At 40.8% G+C, this 23,112-nt stretch overlaps 2 protein-coding genes and 1 pseudogene across 3 annotated transcripts; all 3 read left to right on the forward strand.

Annotated features, from left to right (window-relative positions):
* Positions 1 to 595: 595 nt before the first annotated feature.
* Positions 596 to 4,274, forward strand: bud13 (BUD13 homolog). 2 transcript variants are annotated; one of them, XM_026182025.1, is made up of 11 exons: positions 596 to 812; positions 965 to 1,055; positions 1,492 to 1,576; positions 1,666 to 1,821; positions 1,861 to 2,109; positions 2,306 to 2,610; positions 2,704 to 2,812; positions 2,981 to 3,119; positions 3,222 to 3,403; positions 3,555 to 3,636; positions 3,869 to 4,274. In XM_026182025.1, exons 1-11 carry the CDS (start codon positions 670 to 672, stop codon positions 3,960 to 3,962), a joined length of 1,635 nt encoding a protein of 544 aa, XP_026037810.1. In that variant the 5' UTR covers positions 596 to 669; the 3' UTR covers positions 3,963 to 4,274. The 2 variants fall into 2 exon arrangements, with proteins under 2 accessions (XP_026037810.1, XP_026037809.1); XM_026182024.1 differs by having other exon boundaries at positions 1,666 to 2,109.
* A 4,586-nt stretch (positions 4,275 to 8,860) lies between these two features.
* LOC113030516 (BUD13 homolog) lies at positions 8,861 to 19,117 on the forward strand (annotated as a pseudogene).
* Positions 19,118 to 19,924: 807 nt separating this feature from the next.
* LOC113030796 (U11/U12 small nuclear ribonucleoprotein 35 kDa protein-like) lies at positions 19,925 to 21,695 on the forward strand. The gene has a single exon (XM_026182514.1). The coding sequence runs from the start codon at positions 20,206 to 20,208 to the stop codon at positions 20,908 to 20,910; it is 705 nt and encodes a 234-aa protein (XP_026038299.1). The 5' UTR covers positions 19,925 to 20,205; the 3' UTR covers positions 20,911 to 21,695.
* The last annotated feature ends 1,417 nt before the right edge of the window (positions 21,696 to 23,112 follow it).

Below are 23,112 nucleotides of genomic sequence, written 5' to 3' on the forward strand. Positions count from 1 at the left end.
TGCATTGGAGTCACACTGGGTTAAATATGTACACTTGGGTTTTAAGGGGTATTTATTATTTTCTTCTTTTTTTGGGGTTGTATGGAAGCCCCAAACGCAATTTCATTGTTCTTGACAATGACAATAAATAAATAAATACTAAATACTAAATACTAAATACTTTAGCAGCAAAAGGGCATGATGACCAGCATTGATAAAGTGATGGTGTCAGTAAGTGTCAGTAATCCTGGACCAACATTGTTTTGATGACATAGAAACAATACCAACACATGACTGACAATTTTTTGGTGATAGTTTAACTTCCTCTTACTGATATCAATTAAAACTATATAACTACACAGTTGGTGTTCACTTATTTCACTCTCGCTTTTGCACCTCAGCAAAAAATGTGGTTTATCACACAAATACTTTCACAGCACTGCACCTGGAGTGAAATTGGATTTAACAATGGGATATTCCTCAAAACCCTTTCATGATTTATTTGTATTAATTTATTTGTATTATTATATTTGCTAACTATACTGCCCTTATTTCGAATTTATTAATAATATTATTGTTTACAATTTAGGCATGCTTGCTTGGCTGCCTCAATCTCAGTCTATCCTTTGCATCCTCTATCCGAACTGGCATTCTTGAACCTCAGCGCCACCCGTAGTTTCTAACAACACAATGATGGCTGCTTCCACAGGCAGTAAGAAAGGACAGGAACTCTCCAAGGCTGAGTACCTAAAACGTTATTTATCAGCCGACGATGATTCCCTGAAATCTAAAGGAAAGGCAAAAAAGAAGCGGCGCAAGGTTCCCGAGAAGGGGTGAGCCGGTGGCGACGGTTTAGTCGACTTTTGCCGCAGATTTAGCTGTATTTGTTAGCCGTTAAGCTAGTTAACGACTCTGTTGTTGTGCAGCGCTGTTTTCCTCACTGCCTAATGTAATAACTTACTCGTGTTTACTTCTTTGATTCAAGACTTAAAATAGTGGACGATGACATAGATTGGAAACAGATGGTCACACAGCAGACGGAGATTGAGGAAGAGGATGAAGAAGAAGCTCCGGTGGTAAGATGACGTTAGCTAGCTACCTGGCTAACCTATCCATTCATTCAGTTGAAATGATTACGGAAACATATGCTATATATGTTCCTGTATATGAGGGGTTCTTTTAAACAATAAAAATGCGCCTGATGATTTGGGACACCACTGGTCAGAGGGCCCGGTGGCGCCAGTGTCCGGCAGCCTCGCCTCTGTCAGTGCGCCCCAGGGCGGCTGTGGCTACAATTTAGCTTGCCATCACCAGTGTGTGAATGGGTGGATGACTGAACGTGTAAAGCGCTTTGGGGTCCTTAGGGACTAAGTAAAGCGCTATACAAATACAGGCCGTTTACTTAATGCTGAAATCTAATCTATTGTATTAAATGGGTATGCTTGTAGTTTGGGTAATTTTGTTATGTCAACAAGTTCTGTTTTAAAACTTAATCTTTTGTTAATTGTTCAGATTGCTGAGGTGATTGATGATCGACCTGAGGAAGTGAAACAGATGGAAGTTTTTAGGACCAGCAACAGATGGAAAGTAATTGGAGGTAAATAAGAAGTCACAGAAGTAGGAGGGATTTGTGCAATATTAAGTTAAGACTGTTGTTTACTATAGTTTTACTTCCTCTCCTAAAAGTGGACCAAAATGATGACACAGAGGAAGGAAATGGAAAAGAACATCAAAGTACAGAGGCTGGCTCATTAAGCAGAGGTCTACATGACTCACCCGAGTTGTCTTCAAAGAGAAGAGGACAGGATTCTCCTGTCAAAAAGACCCGGCATGACTCTCCAGATGTCTCACCTCTGAGGAGACGCCGGCATGACTCTCCAGACATCTCTCCACCAAAGAGAAGTCGGAAGTACTCTCCGGATGTCTCTCCTCACAGGACAAGACATCACGACTCTCCTGATGTCTCTCATCCCAGGAGAAGACATCATGACTCTCCAGATGTCTCTCCTCCCAAGAGAAGACGTCACGACTCTCCAGATGTCTCTCCTCCCAGGAGAAGACGCCATGACTCCCCAGACTTGTCACCACCAAGACAGTGTTCAGGAAAGTCAGAAAAAATGCAAAGTAAAGGTGAGTGATCCATTTAAATTGTAAAGTGGAATCTGGTGTGGCATATGAATAAAAGTAAAAAGCAGAGACCCATTTAACATGAGTTTTGAATTGAAATTTATTTTAAAGACATAGCTTGATCTAATAATAAATCTTTAATTTTTGTTTAAAAGGCATTACAAAATGAAAATTAACAAATTAACTGTGTCTTTGTCAGATTCAGCCTCCAACAAAAGCAAGCTCAGCTCATCCTTGTTAAGTAAAAAACGCTCACCGGATCCTCATCGGTCAGCGGTGGCTAAGAAGGGTCAGAATAGACATGATTCAGACTCGGATCCGTCTCCCCCGAGGAAAAGGCCCCTGAAGGGAAACGCCTCAGACTCCGACCAATCTCCCCCAAGGAGGCCCTCAAAAACTAAACGGGGCTCAGACTCTGACCAGTCTCCACCCAGGGGGCAGCCACCGAGTGGAAGGGACTCGGATGGAGATTTGTCACCACCTCGTAGGCCAGGCCAGTCACAGGTAAGCAGACTGTGTTGGAACAAAGATTAATGTCAAATCTGATTTCACTCAAATGTTATATTTTTCAATTGTCTTTTTTTTTTTTATAACCAGGGCCAAAGGATGCTATCTGGTGGAAAGGCAGGCCTGGTTTCTGTGGACATTCTAAGGAAAGAGCAAGAGGATAACAGACGCAGAGAAAAACACAATCAGCCACTTGAAGGTTTCATCAACTTTTCTCTCTTAAGATATTTTTACACCCATTGATTGAAGAGCTTCATACAGCTTTGCATCTCATTTCAGCTTATCATCTATATTGTCGTATTTTATTTAGTCCTAAAATTAAATAATGAAGTTTCTACATACTTACCCATTCATCCCCTTTGACCAGATGAATCGCGTAACGCTCAGACGATTTTCAGAGACAAAAGTGGCAAAAGGAGGGATCTGGATTCAGAGAGAAATGAACAGAAAAAGAAAGCTGGTGAAAAAGCGGCAAGAGACGAGAAATACGCTCAGTGGGGAAAAGGGTAAATGTGCATGATCATTTCAAATATCACAGTTTATGTGATTATATCCACATAAAAAATTATAAAAGTGGTTCAATGGTTTATGTTAAAATGTATGTATAGGTTGGCACAGAGCCAGATGCATCAGCAGAAACTTGAGGACGCGCTGCACGAAGCCCAGAAGCCACTGGCACGTCACCGTGACGATGAGGATCTTGACCGCATGTTGAGAGAACAGGAAAGAGAAGGCGATCCTATGGCTGCAATGCTCAGGCGTAAAAAGGACCGTGGCACAAAAACACAAGGTGTTTAACATTATATATTTTTTATTTTATTTATGACTTTATTTTATTTCACCAGGTCAATCCTTGTAAGAAGCTTTTAAATAGCAGCAGTTTTGTTTTTGCTACTGTTTGTATTTTTATTTATTTGTATGTTTGTTTTGATTTTTTGTAGAGAAACCTCGATATAAAGGCCCTGCTCCACCTCCAAACCGGTTCAATATTCCACCGGGGTACCGCTGGGACGGAGTTGACAGGTAGAGTTTGTGCATCGGTGACAGAGGAAAACTGTTGAGGACAGAACTGTAGTTTAATATTGAATGTTTTTAATACACACATCAGTTTGTCATTTTGCACATTAATGGTAAAGAAATTGTGATCATTTTTTTCCACGTCTATATTAAATTTGCGCCTAATTGAATGGATTGTCTTTGGCCTTTTAGCTTGTCGTATCATAATTAATAGGGTTATTTTATTTGTGTCTTGCAGGTCAAATGGTTTTGAACAGAAACGCTACCAGAGGATGGCAGATAAAAAGGCTGTGCAGGAAGCGGCCTATAAATGGAGTGTGGAGGATATGTAAAGGCTTTCAGAAAATGATGAATCTGGAGCAGAGCTAAAGAGCACACCTTCTCAACCTTTATGTATAATTGTTATGCTGTTAGAACAACAAGACTAGATGCATCTACGCAGCAAAAGTTCTTTTTTAAATAAACTACATAGAAGAATTTGTTTCACCTTTCCAAACCCTTTTGATACTGTACCATGTGTATCAGATGGAACTGTACAGAAAAATGAAGTGAAGCATGTTCACAATTTTTGTAAGAAGTTATTCACCGTGGAGCAGAAGCTGTTGTGGTTTCAGTGTTTTATTAAAGAATGTTTTTGTAATGCATTGTCCCAAGAGTGTTCAGGCACCTGTAACTTGGATAGCATTTGACATTCAGTCTTTTTAGATAATTTTATACACTTACCACCCATTTTATTAGGCAACAGTAACTCAAATAACCGCTTGTTACAACCAACATATTTTGGTCCTGGACATAGAAATAGAGACATGTCCCTCATGACTCCAAAATGAAACGTAGTGCACAGCAACCAAATGCTGAAAGAGAGTGTCCACAGCTGACTGTCGATGGTATGGTATAGCTGTGAGGCGTTTGTGTACAAGATAAATGCACATTTGAGAGTTCTGTGGTGTAGCTAAAAAAGACTGGCCTACAGAGATGTGAAAAAAGCGGCATTCAAATAAGTCATTCCTTGCCATATTAATCAGGGAGTACATACACTGACAGGATGCTGTGACTCTCACAGTGAGGGAATCAGGTTGGGCTCTAATATTTTTTCTAGCAATGTCCGATTCAGTCTAACATCTGTAAAAGTTTTAAGGCACTTTCCACCAGCACTATCAAAACATGGGCCAGCAGCCAGAATCACTGCTTAAGAGTCCAATTGGATTGCTTTGGGAAATCGGAACTGTACTTTTATACAGTTATCATAAATATTATTACCCCACATATACAATTCAAATTTTATTTCTTGCAATTTAAGTCTCAACAGACTTTTTTCCCCATTTACTACAGAATGTTGTTTATCATTTAGATAAACTGAGACAAACAAAACTGCATTTCTTTTTCTGATATTAAGATATTCCAGGGATTAAATGCATAGTTAAACTTCTTTTCACTGACAGAAAGGGAAGTTTCGCTGGTCCGGCCCACTCAAGGTCAAAGGCTATATGTGACTCACAATGTAAAATGAGTTTGCAGTTTTGTTTTGTTTTTAAAAAAGCATAAGTTTAAGAGCACATTGTCAGCCCCATTTCTTTTTAAAAAATGTAAATCAGATTATATCATAAACAATAAAATTCGTCATTGTTTTGAAATCTAAGGTGTTACTGTTTGTCAAAGTGTTGCAACATGTTTAAGATTTCCCAAGTTGGGTAGTTTTCCAGTGTAGCCTCATGTGACCCCTGTTTTCAGAGTTGGTAATGATGTGTTGTGCAAGATTTATACTTGAGGGAAGAAAACTCAGTATTCAAACACATTTACTCCTTTTTCCATATACATGCAACTCAGGAATTTGAATCAAATGCTTACTCAGCTCTTACTCAGCCATCTGATCCTCGGTCCTGCCCAGTGAGGTCAATCAGCTTTCGGTTATGGGTCACTGGGTGGATTCTTAAACTGTGCACAAGTATTTCTGAAGTCATCAATATGAAAGATGACGGGAAATGAATCTCTTATTTCATTAAAAGGTAATTCTCTAATGTACCAGAAAAAAACAAGAGGCAGAACTGACTTTTATTTCCAAGTATGTTCTGAGTAGTAAGCTGTCAATTGTAGTGTTATTTATACGAAGAGACAATGAAGTTAGTGCAAACACATATACGTCAAACACACTGAAAACTGAGGCTTTTTTCCACTGGTTTGTGTTTATTACTGTATGATTATTGGGAATACATGCTGGGACAAGACAAATTTCAAGCATTTGTTAAATATGACTTTGACATTTAATATTAATCATGCATGTATGCAAACATGCAAGATGATTTCCACTGCCACTTAGAAGTCATGCTTAGCTGGTCTTTGCCTTCCACTGTACCCGACATTCACGATGGGCCAGCCTGGGTAAGTCTCTCTTTGGACCGTGCTGAAGTTGATCCTGTGAATCAGAAGAATCAGAGCACGCAGACACAGAGTAGCTGCTCCCTACATGAAGGACACTGTGATGATGATAAACCTGCTCTCACCTGAACGCAGGGTTAATGCCAATGTTGTCAGGCTGCGGGAAAGCAGGTGTCCGCCTCCTGTGGCAGGAGGATGGGGGAGGGAAGTCTTTCTGATACTGAGACTGCATCTGGGCTGTTTCCTGTTCGTTTTTTGCTGCTGCTGACATGTGATCACGGTTGCCTTCTTGCTCATTCCCTCTCACTTCTCTGTCCTCGCGTCTGTTTCCTCTTCCTGTTTATCATGAGGATGCAGGAGGAGAATGGTGAGATTCCTGTTGTGTGTTACAGCCTGCTGAAGGGTAATCAGAACTTTGCTAAAGGCAGAATTTCATCAACAGTAATCACACTTTCCATAAATAAACTTTCTTACTTTCTTGATCATACTACATGTATTACACTATTTGCTTTTTTCATTTTAATCTTGAGAGAATAATACTTTATACATAAATGAGATGAAATGTTCTTATGAATATAAATCATTTGCTTTGGATGTCGCAGAGCTGTGTGAAGGACACGGGAACACATACACAAATAATTACTGCTGAGGGCAATCCAATCCTGTGTCTGTGAGTAAGAGTGGCAGGAATTTCACTGCACAGCAGAGAAAACAATATCACTCCTCCAGATGCTCTGTGTCTATAACAGCATTTTCACATTTAACCTTATATGGTCTTTCTTATGTTCTATTTGAGGTATTAAATACTTTATTACAGTGTTTTTCAGTTTAATGGCAGTGTAGGGTTTTTTTTAAAATCTAAGCTTTAATCACAAAATCACCTTTATAATCTCTACCATCTCTGCCTTCTCACTCATAGCACACTGCCCAAACCATTTCCAAGACACACACATGCACTGAACAGAAAGCCACAGCCTTGCGTGCCATCATAAATGAGTCTTATCTTTATACAGACATGATGAGTTTACTCTCTAGGGTGAGCCAAGTCTGTTGACCTTTGCCTGGATCTTGGTCTGGGATAGGCCTGAAGCAGAAAGCCTCACGTGATGTGGTCTCCATCTTAGCAGGTGTGTCCGGGTAGAGGAGGAATCCTAAAAAGGGTGAAACGTAGACTGTTGACTCTTGTTCCCCTTTTTTAACCCACTACTTTGGAGTGATTCCAGTTAAATCAAATCAAATCAAATCAAATCACTTTTATTGTCACATCACATGTGCAGGTACATTGGTACAGCACATGTGAGTGAAATTCTTGTGTGCGAGCTTCACAAGCAACAGAGTTGTGCAAAATACAATAATGTAAACAAGCAAAACACAAGAATGGCTACATCTGAAACTAATAAATATATGTACAATATATAATAGTATATGCATTTCTGGATGTGTATACTAAATATTTTCCTACGTGTGTGTGTGTGTGTGTGTGTGTGTGTGTGTGTGTGTGTGTGTGTGTGTGTGTGTGTGTGTGTGTGTGTGTGTACACATATTTTACAAGTTTCACAGTTTCTGAAATCTTTCCAGTTAGGTCTCTTTTTCACAGCTTGTTTACTTTGCATATAAATTCTATAAAATATGCTTAATGGCAGTGACAATTAATCATTCACACAGACCTGATTTTTGTGACAACAAAACAAAGTTTTATTTCTGTCTGTTTATTTAGTGATGTGCACCGAGATTAAAGCGAGATCAGAAATAATGACGGTAATTTTGAATCCTTTTGTTATTTCTTGACTAGGACATTGTTTCTATTTCTGTTTTACTCTTTTCAGTGTTTATAACTTTTCAGTGTTTATAACAGTGTTTATAACAATTGTTGATTTGTTCTGTTCTCATTGTATGACGAATTATGATGGCTGTTTGGTAGCCGTTTGCATACTATGCATACTCTCTCTCTCTCTTCATATGTGTGTGTGTGTGTGTGTGCAACAGCTTTATGTTAATGTACAAATATGTTTATGTGGTTTCCATGGTTTTTGCATCTTCTTTAAGTGCGCGTCAGTCCATCTCGGAAATCGACAAGACTGGTAAGCTCTCAACTTGCTCTCCGTCTGATATGATCAGGGTTTTTTGTGTGTTTTCTTGAGGTTTTGCGACGCTGCGTGTTAAAGGCCTAGCAGCCGTCATTTAGCCAATGTGAGCCACTCTGTAAGAGCAGGTGGGAGGGAACAGCTGCTTCTGTTGTAAACGTGCTTCCGACTTGGAAATTTCCTCGGTCGAGTGGGTTATCTGGCATTTCCCCTCTTGAGTTTTCTAAACACTAATTTTTGTCGATATTTTAAGTTTGTTAGTTGGACAGAGTTAAATTAGATGTCGAAAGTTACTCTTGTCTACTGGTGTTTGTTATTTAAAAGGAATCTGACAAGATGATTCAAATAAAAACAAACGGTCAAAAACTAATATTTGGCTCTCACTTATGCTAGTCTGTTTTTGAATGTAAACAAATCATCCAATCTAACACAATTTCTGATACTTGTTTGCTGAAAGTTTAGGCGATGGTATGAGGGCAGTGTTTAATATAGCGTTATTTAACTATAAGCTATAAGAGACTTAGAGCTTTTTATTGTCATTGTGCAGTTTTTTGCACAGCGAAATTGGGTATAATCTGTTAATGTGGCTTTTGTATTTAGTTGTTGTTGTCCAAACTCACTGTACTGCTACCTAACCAGTGTAGGATTGATGTAGTATTTAAGTTTTCTTTCCCTTTCCCTTTTTCCAAAATAACAATGAGTTGTTGTTGTTTTTTTTGTTTTGTTTTGTTTTCAGTTCATAAACATATGTGTCTATGTTCCTAATGCAGCTATGAACAATGACCATAGTTGACAGATCTTCAGAAAAGTCTGACCACGAGTCAGCCGGACTCGGACCTGGAGCTGCTGTGTACAACAGTACACCCTCCTCTGAGGACCAGCCCAAGGACCAAGGGGCTGGTCCTCAGAGTACACCCTCCTCTGAGGACCAGCCCAAGGACCAAGGGGCTGGTCCTCAGAGTACACCCTCCTCTGAGGACCAGCCCAAGGACCAAGGTCAGAGCAAAGCCTGGCTTTTTTTCAAAATGTCTTTTTAAGCTGTTTGAAGATTTTTATTGTCAGACAGAATAGTTTTCCAACCAGTTTTAGCAAATATGGAACCACACTTTTTAGCCATTATTTACCCATATTTGTCAGAATTGGTTTTAGTAACGTACAGCTAATCTTTTTGCTTCTGCTTTCACACAAGTTTGACAACTGCTTTTGTGGGTGTTGTGTTGCTGCTTCCCTTCTCCGTTCATTCATCCAGTTATGTAATGCATCCAGCTTTGCATGATCAGTCACTTCAGCTCGTGATGCAATTGCTGTTTTTATATAAAGACCGGCAGCCCAACTTGTTTAGCAGAAACAAAGGAGAAGGCAAATTGTCCTATCTTTCTTCCTGAGGCTGTTTAGGAGTTTTTCACAGTGGCCAGAATCACATTATATAACTGTTAATAGTTGTAGCTATTACTGTGATGTCCTGACATGACTTTGCCATGTGCCAGTGTGTGGTTGTATAAGTAAGGTGGCATTAAATTATCTCCTTTTTAAAATGTATTGAAACAGATTTTTAGTAATAATTGTGGCTCTGTGTGTCAGTGATCAGCAGTGGCGATGGAATTGACTTGCCCCAGAAGGTGCTGTTCTCACCAGATCGGCTCAGCCTAAATTGGGCCCAGGTTCACCTCATTGGTGCAGGCCTCCAGAACATGGGGAACACCTGCTTCCTCAACTCAGCCCTGCAGTGTCTCAGCTACACCCCTCCTTTAGCAAACTACATGCTGACGCGGGAGCACTCCAAAACATGTAAGTTTATTTCACCAACAGTGGTGTTACGCAGTCCTGCGCTGATTCTCACATTGTATCACTCCTTACTCACTCAGTATTTTGTCTCTGTCTCTGCTGCAGGTCATGAGCCAGGGTTCTGTATGATGTGTACCATGCAAAACCACATCATTCAGGTTTTTACCAACTCTGGGAATGTCATTAAGCCCATTGGTGTACTCAATGAGCTTGGGTGTAAGTGGATGACTGTTGTTGCTGTGCTCTGTGCAAAGTGTTTACCTATATTTTAATGATAGGAGGCGCTGTGTGACTGTTTACCTTTTGTAATTTTGGAGGGAAATAATCTGGAGGGATTTTGAATTCTGTTTTTAAATAAGTGTAAACTTGCATTTAACTGTGGTATCCTTTACAATAATTCACCTCCTGCTTTGTTTTTTGGTTCTGTTTTTCCTCGGTCCCCTCACACAGGGATTGCAAACCACTTCCGCTATGGAAGCCAGGAAGATGCTCATGAATTCCTGCGGTGCACAGTGGATGCTATGCAAAGGTCCTGCTTACCTGGAACCAAGTGAGTGTCATTTTACATTGCATGCATTCTAAACAAGTTAAACACACAAAAATATTTTTACTTGGGCTTGACAGTGTTTGCACTTTATTATGTAGTAAGATCCATAATTAGCTACGTAGAGGTAACACCGTGACAGTAGGAGAATATGAAATAAATCCTTTATCCTGTTTTTCAGGAAGTGCAGTTTATACTAGTTCCTTTTAACTATTAATGCTTCAATTGCTGAGAGTATTTTTCAGAAATGCAGATTCCTCAGTCTCTTGCCTGACTGACACCTCAGTTTACATACTAGGCAAGCCACTTGATATAATACCTCATTATTATATCAAGTTTTTTAATGAACTTGACTGCTCCAACACAGAAAGTATTCTTACACTGGGTGTGGTAGCTTGTTTTGGTAACAGGGCTTGAAAAGATCAGAAGCGGCTTAAACGTGTAGTAAAACAGGTGTCTGGGATTATGGCAGAGAGCTGCCAGACTTAGTGTCTAGTATAGATTTCTTCTGAGGCAACAGGGTAAGCAGTGTGAGCAGGAGCACTCAACCCCTCAGGTCATCTCTTATTCACCCTAATGGCATTAGTGCTATTATTGCAGCAGCAAAATTCAGAAAATCCAGGTTTTTCTATGTGTTACTATAGAGCTTCGAAGTCTATGTGCACATTTAACCAAAACTACACGTTTAACAGATGCACTGGGCTGAGTGTTGTGCTTCTTGTTAGACTCCTAAAAATAATTTATTAATTCATTTATTTTTTTAAGAACCTAAAGTGTCAATTCTCATCAAATCAATTCTTCCCGTGTAGCAGCAGATGGCCTCTTAAGTAATTAATCGTGCTCCAATTCCTCCTATTGTCTTTTCTGCTACTTGAATACTGTAAAGTGATTGTCTGGTTCCAAAATGCTAAAAAATAAATGGTCAGTCAGTTAATTGTTGCACTGTCCTTATTAGTTAACTTTTGTGCTTTATCTTTTTATTATAGATTGGACAGGCAAACGCAGGCAACCTCTTTCATCCATCAAGTGTTTGGCGGGTACCTAAGATCCAGAGGTAAGTCACTGTTTTTTAAGGTTTGATTTATTTTTCTTTTATTTGTCTTTTTATGTCTTACAGCTTGTGTGATACTCATAGCACTGATTTCTGTTTCAGTTAAATGTTTAAACTGCAAAGCTGTCTCAGATACATTTGACCCTTTTCTGGATGTCACTCTGGAAATTAAGGTAATTGGACAACATTCAAAGTGACGTTGCTACTATGTATTCTCTGCATTATGGAGTGTGAGGTTTTTCCTCTCTCTCTCTGTTCATATAGACTGCTCCAAATGTCTCCAAAGCTCTGGAGCAGTTTGTCAAGCCAGAACAGCTGGGTGGTGAAAATGCTTACAAATGCACCAAGTAAGTCAAAGAGATGCCAAACCATGATGAGTTTTAGTGTTTAGGTGTGATTTTTGTCAACAAGCTGAATGTTTGTTTCCTTCAGGTGCAACAAAATGGTAACGGCCTCAAAAAGATTTACAATCCATCGCAGCGCCAATGTGCTCACCATCTCACTCAAACGCTTTGCAGACTTCAGTGGAGGCAAAATCACAAAGGCAAATGGCCAATAGTGTCTGCTTAAGTCATAAAGATACATGACAGATGCTTTGTTTTATTATAAAACAGGATATTTGCATGTAATGTTTGAATTTTTTTGTTTGGTGGTCATCAGGATGTGAAGTATTTGGAGCATCTGGATCTGCGGCCCTTCATGTCGCAGTCCCACGGGGAGCCCCAGCTCTATAGGCTGTATGCTGTGCTGGTTCACTCTGGATTGAGTTGTCATACTGGACACTATTTCTGCTATATTAAGGTACTGGCTGTGCCCGAATCTGTTTGAATGCTGCTGTTGCGTAGTACAAACAAACAAACACCATAAACAACACATTTCAGCAGAAAACTACTTTGTATGCATTGAAAGAAAGAAAAAAAAGACCCCTATATAACCATAAGATTCTTCTTTTTAGCTCAAATTCAATTCAGAAACTGAATCTGCTGTGTCACATCTCTCTCATTCTGTCTCACAGGCCAGCAATGAGCAGTGGTTTCAGATGAATGACTCGTCCGTGTCAGTCAGTGACATTAGCACTGTTCTCAACCAGCAGGCCTATGTCCTCTTCTACATCAAGTGAGTAAACATCGGTATTTTTAAACATTCTAGGCTTATTCCTTCAGTAGAACTTTTCCCATCATTATTTAATAATGTAGACATGTTTATTCTCACTTTTCTTGTAGAAAATGTATTATTATAACCTAATGTTATAATGTTGATGCTTTGTCATGGTTAATATTCTTTTTTCCATGTCATCAGGTGCACAGATGTGGGAAAAACTGGGGACTACAGCCACTTGAACCATAACGCTGGCATATCTGGTCAGGCATCTCCCCAGCCGGTGGTGAGCCCAGGCACCATCGCCACCATGCCTCACAACAGTGTTGGCTTCATAGGTCCCCAGCTGCCACCACACATGAACAAGGTACTTCCTCACCTGAGGGTACTGATAATGTTGTTGTTTTTGTTAAACCCAGTGTTTCATGCAAAACACATTTGTACCTTTCAATTGTGTCTGTTTGAAAAGAATGAAATGATATCATATATTCCTTATTGGCCTACATTTGTACAAAATTCCAAATTATATACACAAAGTCATAGAAATCACTGCTCCAATTGGTCATCATGATTTTAATATTCTCTTTTTCCATAACAATGAAATACGCCTTGGACAAATATGACACGTCAATATTTCATTAGTGTTGTCACATCACATCCTGTAAGCATCGTCTGTCTGTGTCCTTTCTCTGGAAATTAATATTTCCAGCCAATATAGGCAATCCATCAACATGGCTGGAGAGTTGGTAGTTATATGCAGTCTGTATAAGTGTGGTTAATCCAATGAAGATTTGTAAGGAGATGGCAGTTACTGTGAATTTACAGCAGTTACACAGTGATTAGTAATAAACAGAGCCAGTGAGAGTGAGTGGATATAAGAAAGTCAGTGACTCAGGTGTGTCGATTGGTTCTGTTTGTGAGACTGGAGGAGACGTAGAAATCTTTTGTTTTAAATCTTAGTTAGGAAGATTCCTGTTTGAAAACAAGCACTTTTTGTGAGAAATACAAGAAGTACATCTGCAGAAAGCACACAGTTACATTCTGTCCATCATGTGGACAAAATCGAAAATGTTGAGCATTGAAAAACTGAGAACGTTGGGCAAGTTCAAAATACGTGTTTGTAAGAACGAAAAACCAAATTGTTCCTAAAATAGTTATGGAAAGTCACTGTTGTATGTCTGTGTTCTACATGTTTATCTGATGGAAAATAAAGGTGCTATTGTTTTATTGCAGTTTCTTGACAATTCTGAGTGGATTTACACAGTATGGGTCAAAATGACCCGCAACAAAATCAATGTCACTTTTTTGTTTTTCAACATAATACAAGGGTTAATTTCCAAAACTTCCATATGATCTTCAATTTGTAGCAGATCCACTATCACACAGCAGCTGGAGCAGTTTCAAATGGAGGTCAGTCCACTGCTGCCACCTGTGGCCAAATACCATAGCCCACTACTAGATTAACTTGCTATGATGACATTGAGTAGAGGCTGAGTGGCTGCACTTACCCCTGGTACATCCAAATCTACCCACAAACATGTTGAAAGATGCAATGGCAGCAATGTGGCTTGTCAACACTGAAAACAATCAGTAAGCAAAGACATCAGGGATCACTTTTTTCTGTTTATTTAACATGCACAACATTTGTAGTCGCCTTCTGCACAGGGGAAGTCCACACACACTGTGTGGTACCACTTTCCACAGAAGGTGCATTCAATCTACAAGACTGAATGAGAAAGTCAGGGTCATTGTCTGACTGTTTATTACTAATCACTGTGTAACTGCTGTACATTCACAGTAACTGCCATCTCCTTACAAATGTTTATTAGATTAACCACACTTATACAGACTGTATATAACAACCAACTCTAAAATGTTTGTTCGCAGAGAAAAGACACAGACTACGGTAACGACATGTGATGTTACAAAACTAGTGAAATATTAGTGTCATTTCATTCATTTCAAAGGTTTATTTGCATGACGCACAAACAGACACAATTGAAAGGTACAAATGTATTGTGCATGAAACGAATTCAGACGTGCTGCAGATGTGTGTCACAAGTTGATCTGGCTGTAGGCTGTGGCACTTGGCCAGTGGTGGCACTGGTTGACTCGAGTCCATGTTAGTGCACACAAAGTAAACTGCTCGCTTTAGTTGTGAAGCAAAAACGCTGAATTCGGAGAAACAAACCGTGTGAGGGGAACGATAACGACAACAAGAGTCTCCCGATCGTTTACTCTTGTTGTCCTGTGAACAACATCGGCATGGTGTTAATTGTTTGCTGTTTTCGCGATCGCGTCGCGCATGAGGATAACCCTAGGTAAACTCGCCACATTTTTAAACATTTTGTTGTTCAACAGCATCAAGACTGACGGAGTGTGTTTGAGATAACCTCACAAGTGTCACAGATGACACATTTGGCGTTTTTTTGCTAGTCTGTAGGTAGCAGCTCCTGAAACGGAAGTCTGCCACACATCTGTTCGACTAACGCCAGTTGATCTAAACGCCAGTAGATCTAAACGCCAGTAGATCTGGAACACCGGCAGCCTCGCCTCTGTCAGTGCGCCTCAGGGCGGCTGTGGCTACAATTTAGCTTGCCATCACCAGTGTGTGTGAATGGGTGGATGACTGAACGTGTAAAGTGCTTTGGGGTCCTTAGGGACTAAGTAAAGCGCTATACAAATACAGGCCATTTACTTAATGCTGAAATCTAATCTATTGTATTAAATGGGTATGCTTGTAGTTTGGGTAATTTTGTTATGTCAACAAGTTCTGTTTTAAAACTTAATCTCTTGTTAACTGTTCAGATTGCTGAGGTGATTGATGATCGACCTGAGGAAGTGAAACAGATGGAAGTTTTTAGGACCAGCAACAGATGGAAAGCAATTGGAGGTAAATAAGAAGTCACAGAAGTAGGGGGGGATTTGTGCAATATTAAGTTAAGACTGTTGTTTACTATAGTTTTACTTCCTCTCCTAAAAGTGGATCAAAATGATGACACAGAGGAAGGAAATGGAAAAGAACATCAAAATACAGAGGCTGGCTCATTAAGCAGAGGTCGACATGACTCACCCGAGTTGTCTTCAAAGAGAAGAGGACAGGATTCTCCTGTCAAAAAGACCCGGCATGACTCTCCAGACATCTCTCCACCAAAGAGAAGTCGGAAGTACTCTCCGGATGTCTCTCCTCCCAGGACAAGACGTCACGACTCTCCAGATGTCTCTCCTCCCAGGAGAAGACGTCATGACTCTCCAGATGTCTCTCCTCCCAGGAGAAGACGTCATGACTCTCCAGATGTCTCTCCTCCCAGGACTAGACCTCACGACTCTCCAGATGTCTCTCCTCCCAGGAGAAGACGTCATGACTCTCCAGATGTCTCTCCTCCCAGGACTAGACCTCATGACTCTCCAGATGTCTCTCCTCCCAAGAGAAGACGCCACGACTCTCCAGATGTCTCTCCTCCCAGGAGAAGACGTCATGACTCTCCAGATGTCTCTCCTCCCAGGACTAGACCTCATGACTCTCCAGATGTCTCTCCTCCCAGGAGAAGACGTCATGACTCTCCAGATGTCTCTCCTCCCAGGACAAGACGTCACGACTCTCCTGATGTCTCTCCTCCCAGGACTAGACCTCACGACTCTCCAGATGTCTCTCCTCCCAAGAGAAGACGCCACGACTCTCCAGATGTCTCTCCTCCCAGGAGAAGACGTCATGACTCTCCAGATGTCTCTCCTCCCAGGACAAGACGTCACGACTCTCCTGATGTCTCTCCTCCCAGGACTAGACCTCATGACTCTCCAGATGTCTCTCCTCCCAAGAGAAGACGTCATGACTCTCCAGATGTCTCTCCTCCCAAGAGAAGACGTCACGACTCTCCTGATGTCTCTCCTCCCAGGACTAGACCTCATGACTCTCCAGATGTCTCTCCTCCCAGGAGAAGACGTCACGACTCTCCTGATGTCTCTCCTCACAGGACTAGACCTCACGACTCTCCAGATGTCTCTCCTCCCAGGAGAAGACGTCACGACTCTCCTGATGTCTCTCCTCACAGGACTAGACCTCACGACTCTCCAGATGTCTCTCCTCCCAGGAGAAGAAGTCATGACTCTCCAGATCTCTCTCCTCCCAGGACTAGACATCACAACTCTCCAGATGTCTCTCCTCCCAAGAGAAGACGTCACGACTCTCCTGATGTCTCTCCTCCCAGGAGAAGACGTCACGACTCTCCTGATGTCTCTCCTCCCAGGAGAAGACGTCATGACTCTCCAGATGTCTCTCCTCCCAAGAGAAGACGTCACGACTCTCCAGATGTCTCTCCTCCCAGGAGAAGACGCCATGACTCCCCAGACTTGTCACCACCAAGACAGTGTTCAGGAAAGTCAGAAAAAATGCAAAGTAAAGGTCAGTGATCCATTTAAATTGTAAAGTGGAATCTGGTGTGGCATATGAATAAAAGTAAAAAGCAGAGACCCATTTAAGATGAGTTTTGAATTGAAATTTATTTTAAAGACATAGCTTGATCTAATACTAAATCTTTAATTTTTGTTCAAAAGGCATTACAAAATGAAAATTAACAAATTAACTGTGTCTTTGTCAGATTCAGCCTCCAACAAAAGCAAGCTCAGCTCATCCTTGTTAAGTAAAAAACGCTCACCGGATCCTCATCGGTCAGCGGTGGCTAAGAAGGGTCAGAATAGACATGATTCAGACTCGGATCCGTCTCCCCCGAGGAAAAGGCCCCTGAAGGGAAACGCCTCAGACTCCGACCAATCTCCCCCAAGGAGGCCCTCAAAAACTAAACGGGGCTCAGACTCTGACCAGTCTCCACCCAGGGGGCAGCCACCGAGTGGAAGGGACTCGGATGGAGATTTGTCACCACCTCGTAGGCCAGGCCAGTCACAGGTAAGCAGACTGTGTTGGAACAAAGATTAATGTCAAATCTGATTTCACTCAAATGTTATATTTTTCAATTGTCTTTTTTTTTTTTATAACCAGGGCCAAAGGATGCTATCTGGTGGAAAGGCAGGCCTGGTTTCTGTGGACATTCTAAGGAAAGAGCAAAAGGAGAACAGACGCAGAGAAAAACACAATCAGCCACTTGAAGGTTTCATCAACTTTTCTCTCTTAAGATTTTTTTACACCCATTGATTGAAGAGCTTCATACAGCTTTGCATCTCATTTCAGCTTATCATCTATATTGTCGTATTTTATTTAGTCCTAAAATTAAATAATGAAGTTTCTACATACTTACCCATTCATCCCCTTTGACCAGATGAATCGCGTAAGGCTCAGGCGATTTTCAGAGACAAAAGTGGCAAAAGCAGGGATCTGAATTCAGAGAGAAATGAACAGAAAAAGAAAGCTGGTGAAAAAGCGGCAAGAGACGAGAAATACGCTCAGTGGGGAAAACGGTAAATGTGCATGATCATTTCAAATATCACAGTTTATGTGATTATATCCACATAAAAAATTATAAAAGTGGTTCAATGGTTTATGTTAAAATGTATGTATAGGTTGGCACAGATCCAGATGCATCACCAGAAACTTAAGGAAGCGCTGCGCGAAGCCCTTAAGCCACTTGAGGATCTTGACCGCATGTTGAGAGAACAGGAAAGAGAAGGCGATCCTATGGCTGCAATGCGCAGGCGTAAAAAGGACCGTGGCACAAAAACACAAGATGTTTAACATTACATATGTTTTATTTTATTTATGACTTTATTTTATTTCACCAGGTCAATCCTTGTAAGAAGCTTTTAAATAGCAGCAGTTTTGCTTTTGCTACTGTTTGTATTTTTATTTATTTGTATGTTTGTTTTGATTTTTTGTAGAGAAACCTCGATATAAAGGCCCTGCTCCACCTCCAAACCGGTTCAATATTCCACCGGGGTACCGCTGGGACGGAGTTGACAGGTAGAGTTTGTGCATCGGTGACAGAGGAAAACTGTTGAGGACAGAACTGTAGTTTAATATTGAATGTTTTTAATACACACATCAGTTTGTCATTTTGCACATTAATGGTAAAGAAATTGTGATCATTTTTTTCCACGTCTATATTAAATTTGCGCCTAATTGAATGGATTGTCTTTGGCCTTTTAGCTTGTCGTATCATAATTAATAGGGTTATTTTATTTGTGTCTTGCAGGTCAAATGGTTTTGAACAGAAACGCTACCAGAGGATGGCAGATAAAAAGGCTGTGCAGGAAGCGGCCTATAAATGGAGTGTGGAGGATATGTAAAGGCTTTCAGAAAATGATGAATCTGGAGCAGAGCTAAAGAGCACACCTTCTCAACCTTTATGTATAATTGTTATGCTGTTAGAACAACAAGACTAGATGCATCTACGCAGCAAAAGTTCTTTTTTAAATAAACTACATAGAAGAATTTGTTTCACCTTTCCAAACCCTTTTGATACTGTACCATGTGTATCAGATGGAACTGTACAGAAAAATGAAGTGAAGCATGTTCACAATTTTTGTAAGAAGTTATTCACCGTGGAGCAGAAGCTGTTGTGGTTTCAGTGTTTTATTAAAGAATGTTTTTGTAATGCATTGTCCCAAGAGTGTTCAGGCACCTGTAACTTGGATAGCATTTGACATTCAGTCTTTTTAGATCATTTTATACACTTACCACCCATTTTATTAGGCAACAGTAACTCAAATAACCGCTTGTTACAACCAACATATTTTGGTCCTGGACATAGAAATAGAGACATGTCCCTCATGACTCCAAAATGAAACGTAGTGCACAGCAACCAAATGCTGAAAGAGAGTGTCCACAGCTGACTGTCGATGGTATGGTATAGCTGTGAGGCGTTTGTGTACAAGATAAATGCACATTTGAGAGTTCTGTGGTGTAGCTAAAAAAGACTGACCTACAGAGATGTGAAAAAAGCGGCATTCAAATAAGCCATTCCTTGCCATATTAATCAGGGAGTACATACACTGACAGGATGCTGTGACTCTCACAGTGAGGGAATCAGGTTGGGCTCTAATATTTTTTCTAGCAATGTCCGATTCAGTCTAACATCTGTAAAAGTTTTAAGGCACTTTCCACCAGCACTGTCAAAAAGAATTATGGAAGAATGATTTGTAGAATCAAGGAATCGGTGTCCTGGTTGCACATGCTAGACCAATGGCTTAATAACACAACAATGCTATTGCCTTTAATCTGTCACTATCTATGCTATTGATTATGGTGTAATTATATAAAAAAAAAATTTTTAAAGTGACAGTATTGTGCAATGAATAAAAAGTTTTATTTATAAACTTTTTATTTTTATAAAAAGTATTATTTATTATTAATAATAATTAACCTTACTTCATACTTGCAAATTTGTCGACTGATGCTATAATTAATCTACGTTATCTATTTTTAATTTAAGTTTTAAGTTGGTCTAAGTATCTTAGCACAGCGGAACTCTAGTATCCTTAGTCGGGCGAGTAGGGGGACTTTAAAATGTGACACACTGGACCCCGTTTCATTACGGAATGTTTTTGTTGATGCACTTGGAAGAGTGAATAGATTCAGCGGTACTGGTGTGGTTTAACGCGTAATTGGCGACTAATGCAGAGAAATATTAGCCCTGAAAACTGTTTGTAAAGCCCGCCAGTCTCCTGTGCCATCGTTCTAGTTTAAAATGGCTGACTGGAGTCCGATAGCGAAGGTGTACGACCCGCTGAAAGCTGGTAGCATCGACGGCACAGACGTGGAACCCCATGATCGAGCGGTCTGGAGGGCCATGGGTGCCCGGTACAAGCCCAACAAAGGCGTCGTTGGAGACCCACTGCTCACGCTTTTTGTGTCCCGCTTGAACCCACAGACCACCGAAGATAAACTACACAAAGTGTTCTCTAAGTACGGAGACATCCAGCGGCTCCGGCTGGTCCGGGACATTGTCACGGGTTTCTCCAAAGGATATGCCTTCATTGAGTACAAAGAGGAGCGATCTGTGGTCCGGGCCCGCCGGGACGCCAACAAGCTGGTGGTCGACCAGCATGAAGTGTTCGTGGATTTTGAGCAAGAGAGGACTCTTAAAGGATGGGTGCCGCGGCGGCTCGGCGGCGGGCTTGGAGGGAAAAAGGAATCCGGACAGCTGCGGTTCGGCGGCAGGGACAGGCCTTTCCGTAAACCCATCAATCTCGGGGTAGACCCGGTGCAGGAACGAGGTGGTGGTGGTGGAGGGAGGGAGTGGGACAGACCAAGCGGGAGAGCCAGAGATGATCGGGACCGACACAGAACAGCAGAGTGGGGCAACAGAGGAAGGAGAGATGACCGGGACAGAGGCCGAGAGTGGGATGACCGCAGGCACGGAGACAGGAGCAGGCACCGGGACCGGAGATGAAGCATGTGGCTGCACTTCAGCACTTCAGCTTTCAAAGGAGGACAGTGAATGAGTGTGTGACTTGGATAACTGTTTGTGTGAAAGGTTACTTTTTTGTATGCTGATATTCTTCAGATTGTACTGTATGGTAATCAGGACTCTGCCTGTGGCTGTCATATTCAGTTCTTCTCAGGGAAGTCTCAGGAATGACAAAGTAGGGTTGTTGTGTTTTGTTGGGTTTTTTTTTTTTTTACAAGTCTTTATTCTAGCGAAAAAATTACAATACGGGTGGTGTCCAGCCAAATGAGACTTACATCCATCATGTCAAACATGAGCGCCAGCAGCCAGAATCACTGCTTAAGAGTCCAATTGGATTGCTTTGGGAAATCGGAACTGTACTTTTATACAGTTATCATAAATATTATTACCCCACATATACAATTCAAATTTTATTTCTTGCAATTTAAGTACCAACAGACTTTTTTCCCCATTTACTACAGAATGTTGTTTATCATTTAGATAAACTGAGACAAACAAAACTGCATTTCTTTTTCTGATATTAAGATATTCCAGGGATTAAATGCATAGTTAAACTTCTTTTCACTGACAGAAAGGGAAGTTTCGCTGGTCCGGCCCACTCAAGGTCAAAGGCTATATGTGACTCACAATGTAAAATGAGTTTGCAGTTTTGTTTTGTTTTTAAAAAAGCATAAGTTTAAGAGCACATTGTCAGCCCCATTTCTTTTTAAAAATGTAAATCAGATTATATCATAAACAATAAAATTCGTCATTGTTTTGAAATCTAAGGTGTTACTGTTTGTCAAAGTGTTGCAACATGTTTAAGATTTCCCAAGTTGGGTAGTTTTCCAGTGTAGCCTCATGTGACCCCTGTTTTCAGAGTTGGTAATGATGTGTTGTGCAAGATTTATACTTGAGGGAAGAAAACTCAGTATTCAAACACATTTACTCCTTTTTCCATATACATGCAACTCAGGAATTTGAATCAAATGCTTACTCAGCTCTTACTCAGCCATCTGATCCTCGGTCCTGCCCAGTGAGGTCAATCAGCTTTCGGTTATGGGTCACTGGGTGGATTCTTAAACTGTGCACAAGTATTTCTGAAGTCATCAATATGAAAGATGACGGGAAATGAATCTCTTATTTCATTAAAAGGTAATTCTCTAATGTACCAGAAAAAAACAAGAGGCAGAACTGACTTTTATTTCCAAGTATGTTCTGAGTAGTAAGCTGTCAATTGTAGTGTTATTTATACGAAGAGACAATGAAGTTAGTGCAAACACATATACGTCAAACACACTGAAAACTGAGGCTTTTTTCCACTGGTTTGTGTTTATTACTGTATGATTATTGGGAATACATGCTGGGACAAGACAAATTTCAAGCATTTGTTAAATATGACTTTGACATTTAATATTAATCATGCATGTATGCAAACATGCAAGATGATTTCCACTGCCGCTTAGAAGTCATGCTTAGCTGGTCTTTGCCTTCCACCGTACCCGACATTCACGATGGGCCAGCCTGGGTAAGTCTCTCTTTGGACCGTGCTGAAGTTGATCCTGTGAATCAGAAGAATCAGAGCACGCAGACACAGAGTAGCTGCTCCCTACATGAAGGACACTGTGATGATGATAAACCTGCTCTCACCTGAACGCAGGGTTAATGCCAATGTTGTCAGGCTGCGGGAAAGCAGGTGTCCGCCTCCTGTGGCAGGAGGATGGGGGAGGGAAGTCTTTCTGATACTGAGACTGCATCTGGGCTGTTTCCTGTTCGTTTTTTGCTGCTGCTGACATGTGATCACGGTTGCCTTCTTGCTCATTCCCTCTCACTTCTCTGTCCTCGCGTCTGTTTCCTCTTCCTGTTTATCATGAGGATGCAGGAGGAGAATGGTGAGATTCCTGTTGTGTGTTACAGCCTGCTGAAGGGTAATCAGAACTTTGCTAAAGGCAGAATTTCATCAACAGTAATCACACTTTCCATAAATAAACTTTCTTACTTTCTTGATCATACTACATGTATTACACTATTTGCTTTTTTCATTTTAATCTTGAGAGAATAATACTTTATACATAAATGAGATGAAATGTTCTTATGAATATAAATCATTTGCTTTGGATGTCGCAGAGCTGTGTGAAGGACACGGGAACACATACACAAATAATTACTGCTGAGGGCAATCCAATCCTGTGTCTGTGAGTAAGA

Source organism: Astatotilapia calliptera, chromosome 10, assembly GCF_900246225.1.
Source record: "Astatotilapia calliptera chromosome 10, fAstCal1.2, whole genome shotgun sequence".
Classification (NCBI taxonomy): Eukaryota; Metazoa; Chordata; class Actinopteri; order Cichliformes; family Cichlidae; genus Astatotilapia; species Astatotilapia calliptera.

Coding starts and splice junctions, on each gene's coding strand:
- bud13 (XM_026182024.1), top strand. CDS start 670: ATGATGGCTGCTTCCACAGGCAGTAAGAAAGGACAGGAACTCTCCAAG. Junction 813..964: donor CGCAAGGTTCCCGAGAAGGG/GTGAGCCGGTGG, acceptor CTTTGATTCAAG/ACTTAAAATAGTGGACGATG. Junction 2,110..2,305: donor AGAAAAAATGCAAAGTAAAG/GTGAGTGATCCA, acceptor TGTCTTTGTCAG/ATTCAGCCTCCAACAAAAGC.
- LOC113030796 (XM_026182514.1), top strand. CDS start 20,206: ATGGCTGACTGGAGTCCGATAGCGAAGGTGTACGACCCGCTGAAAGCT.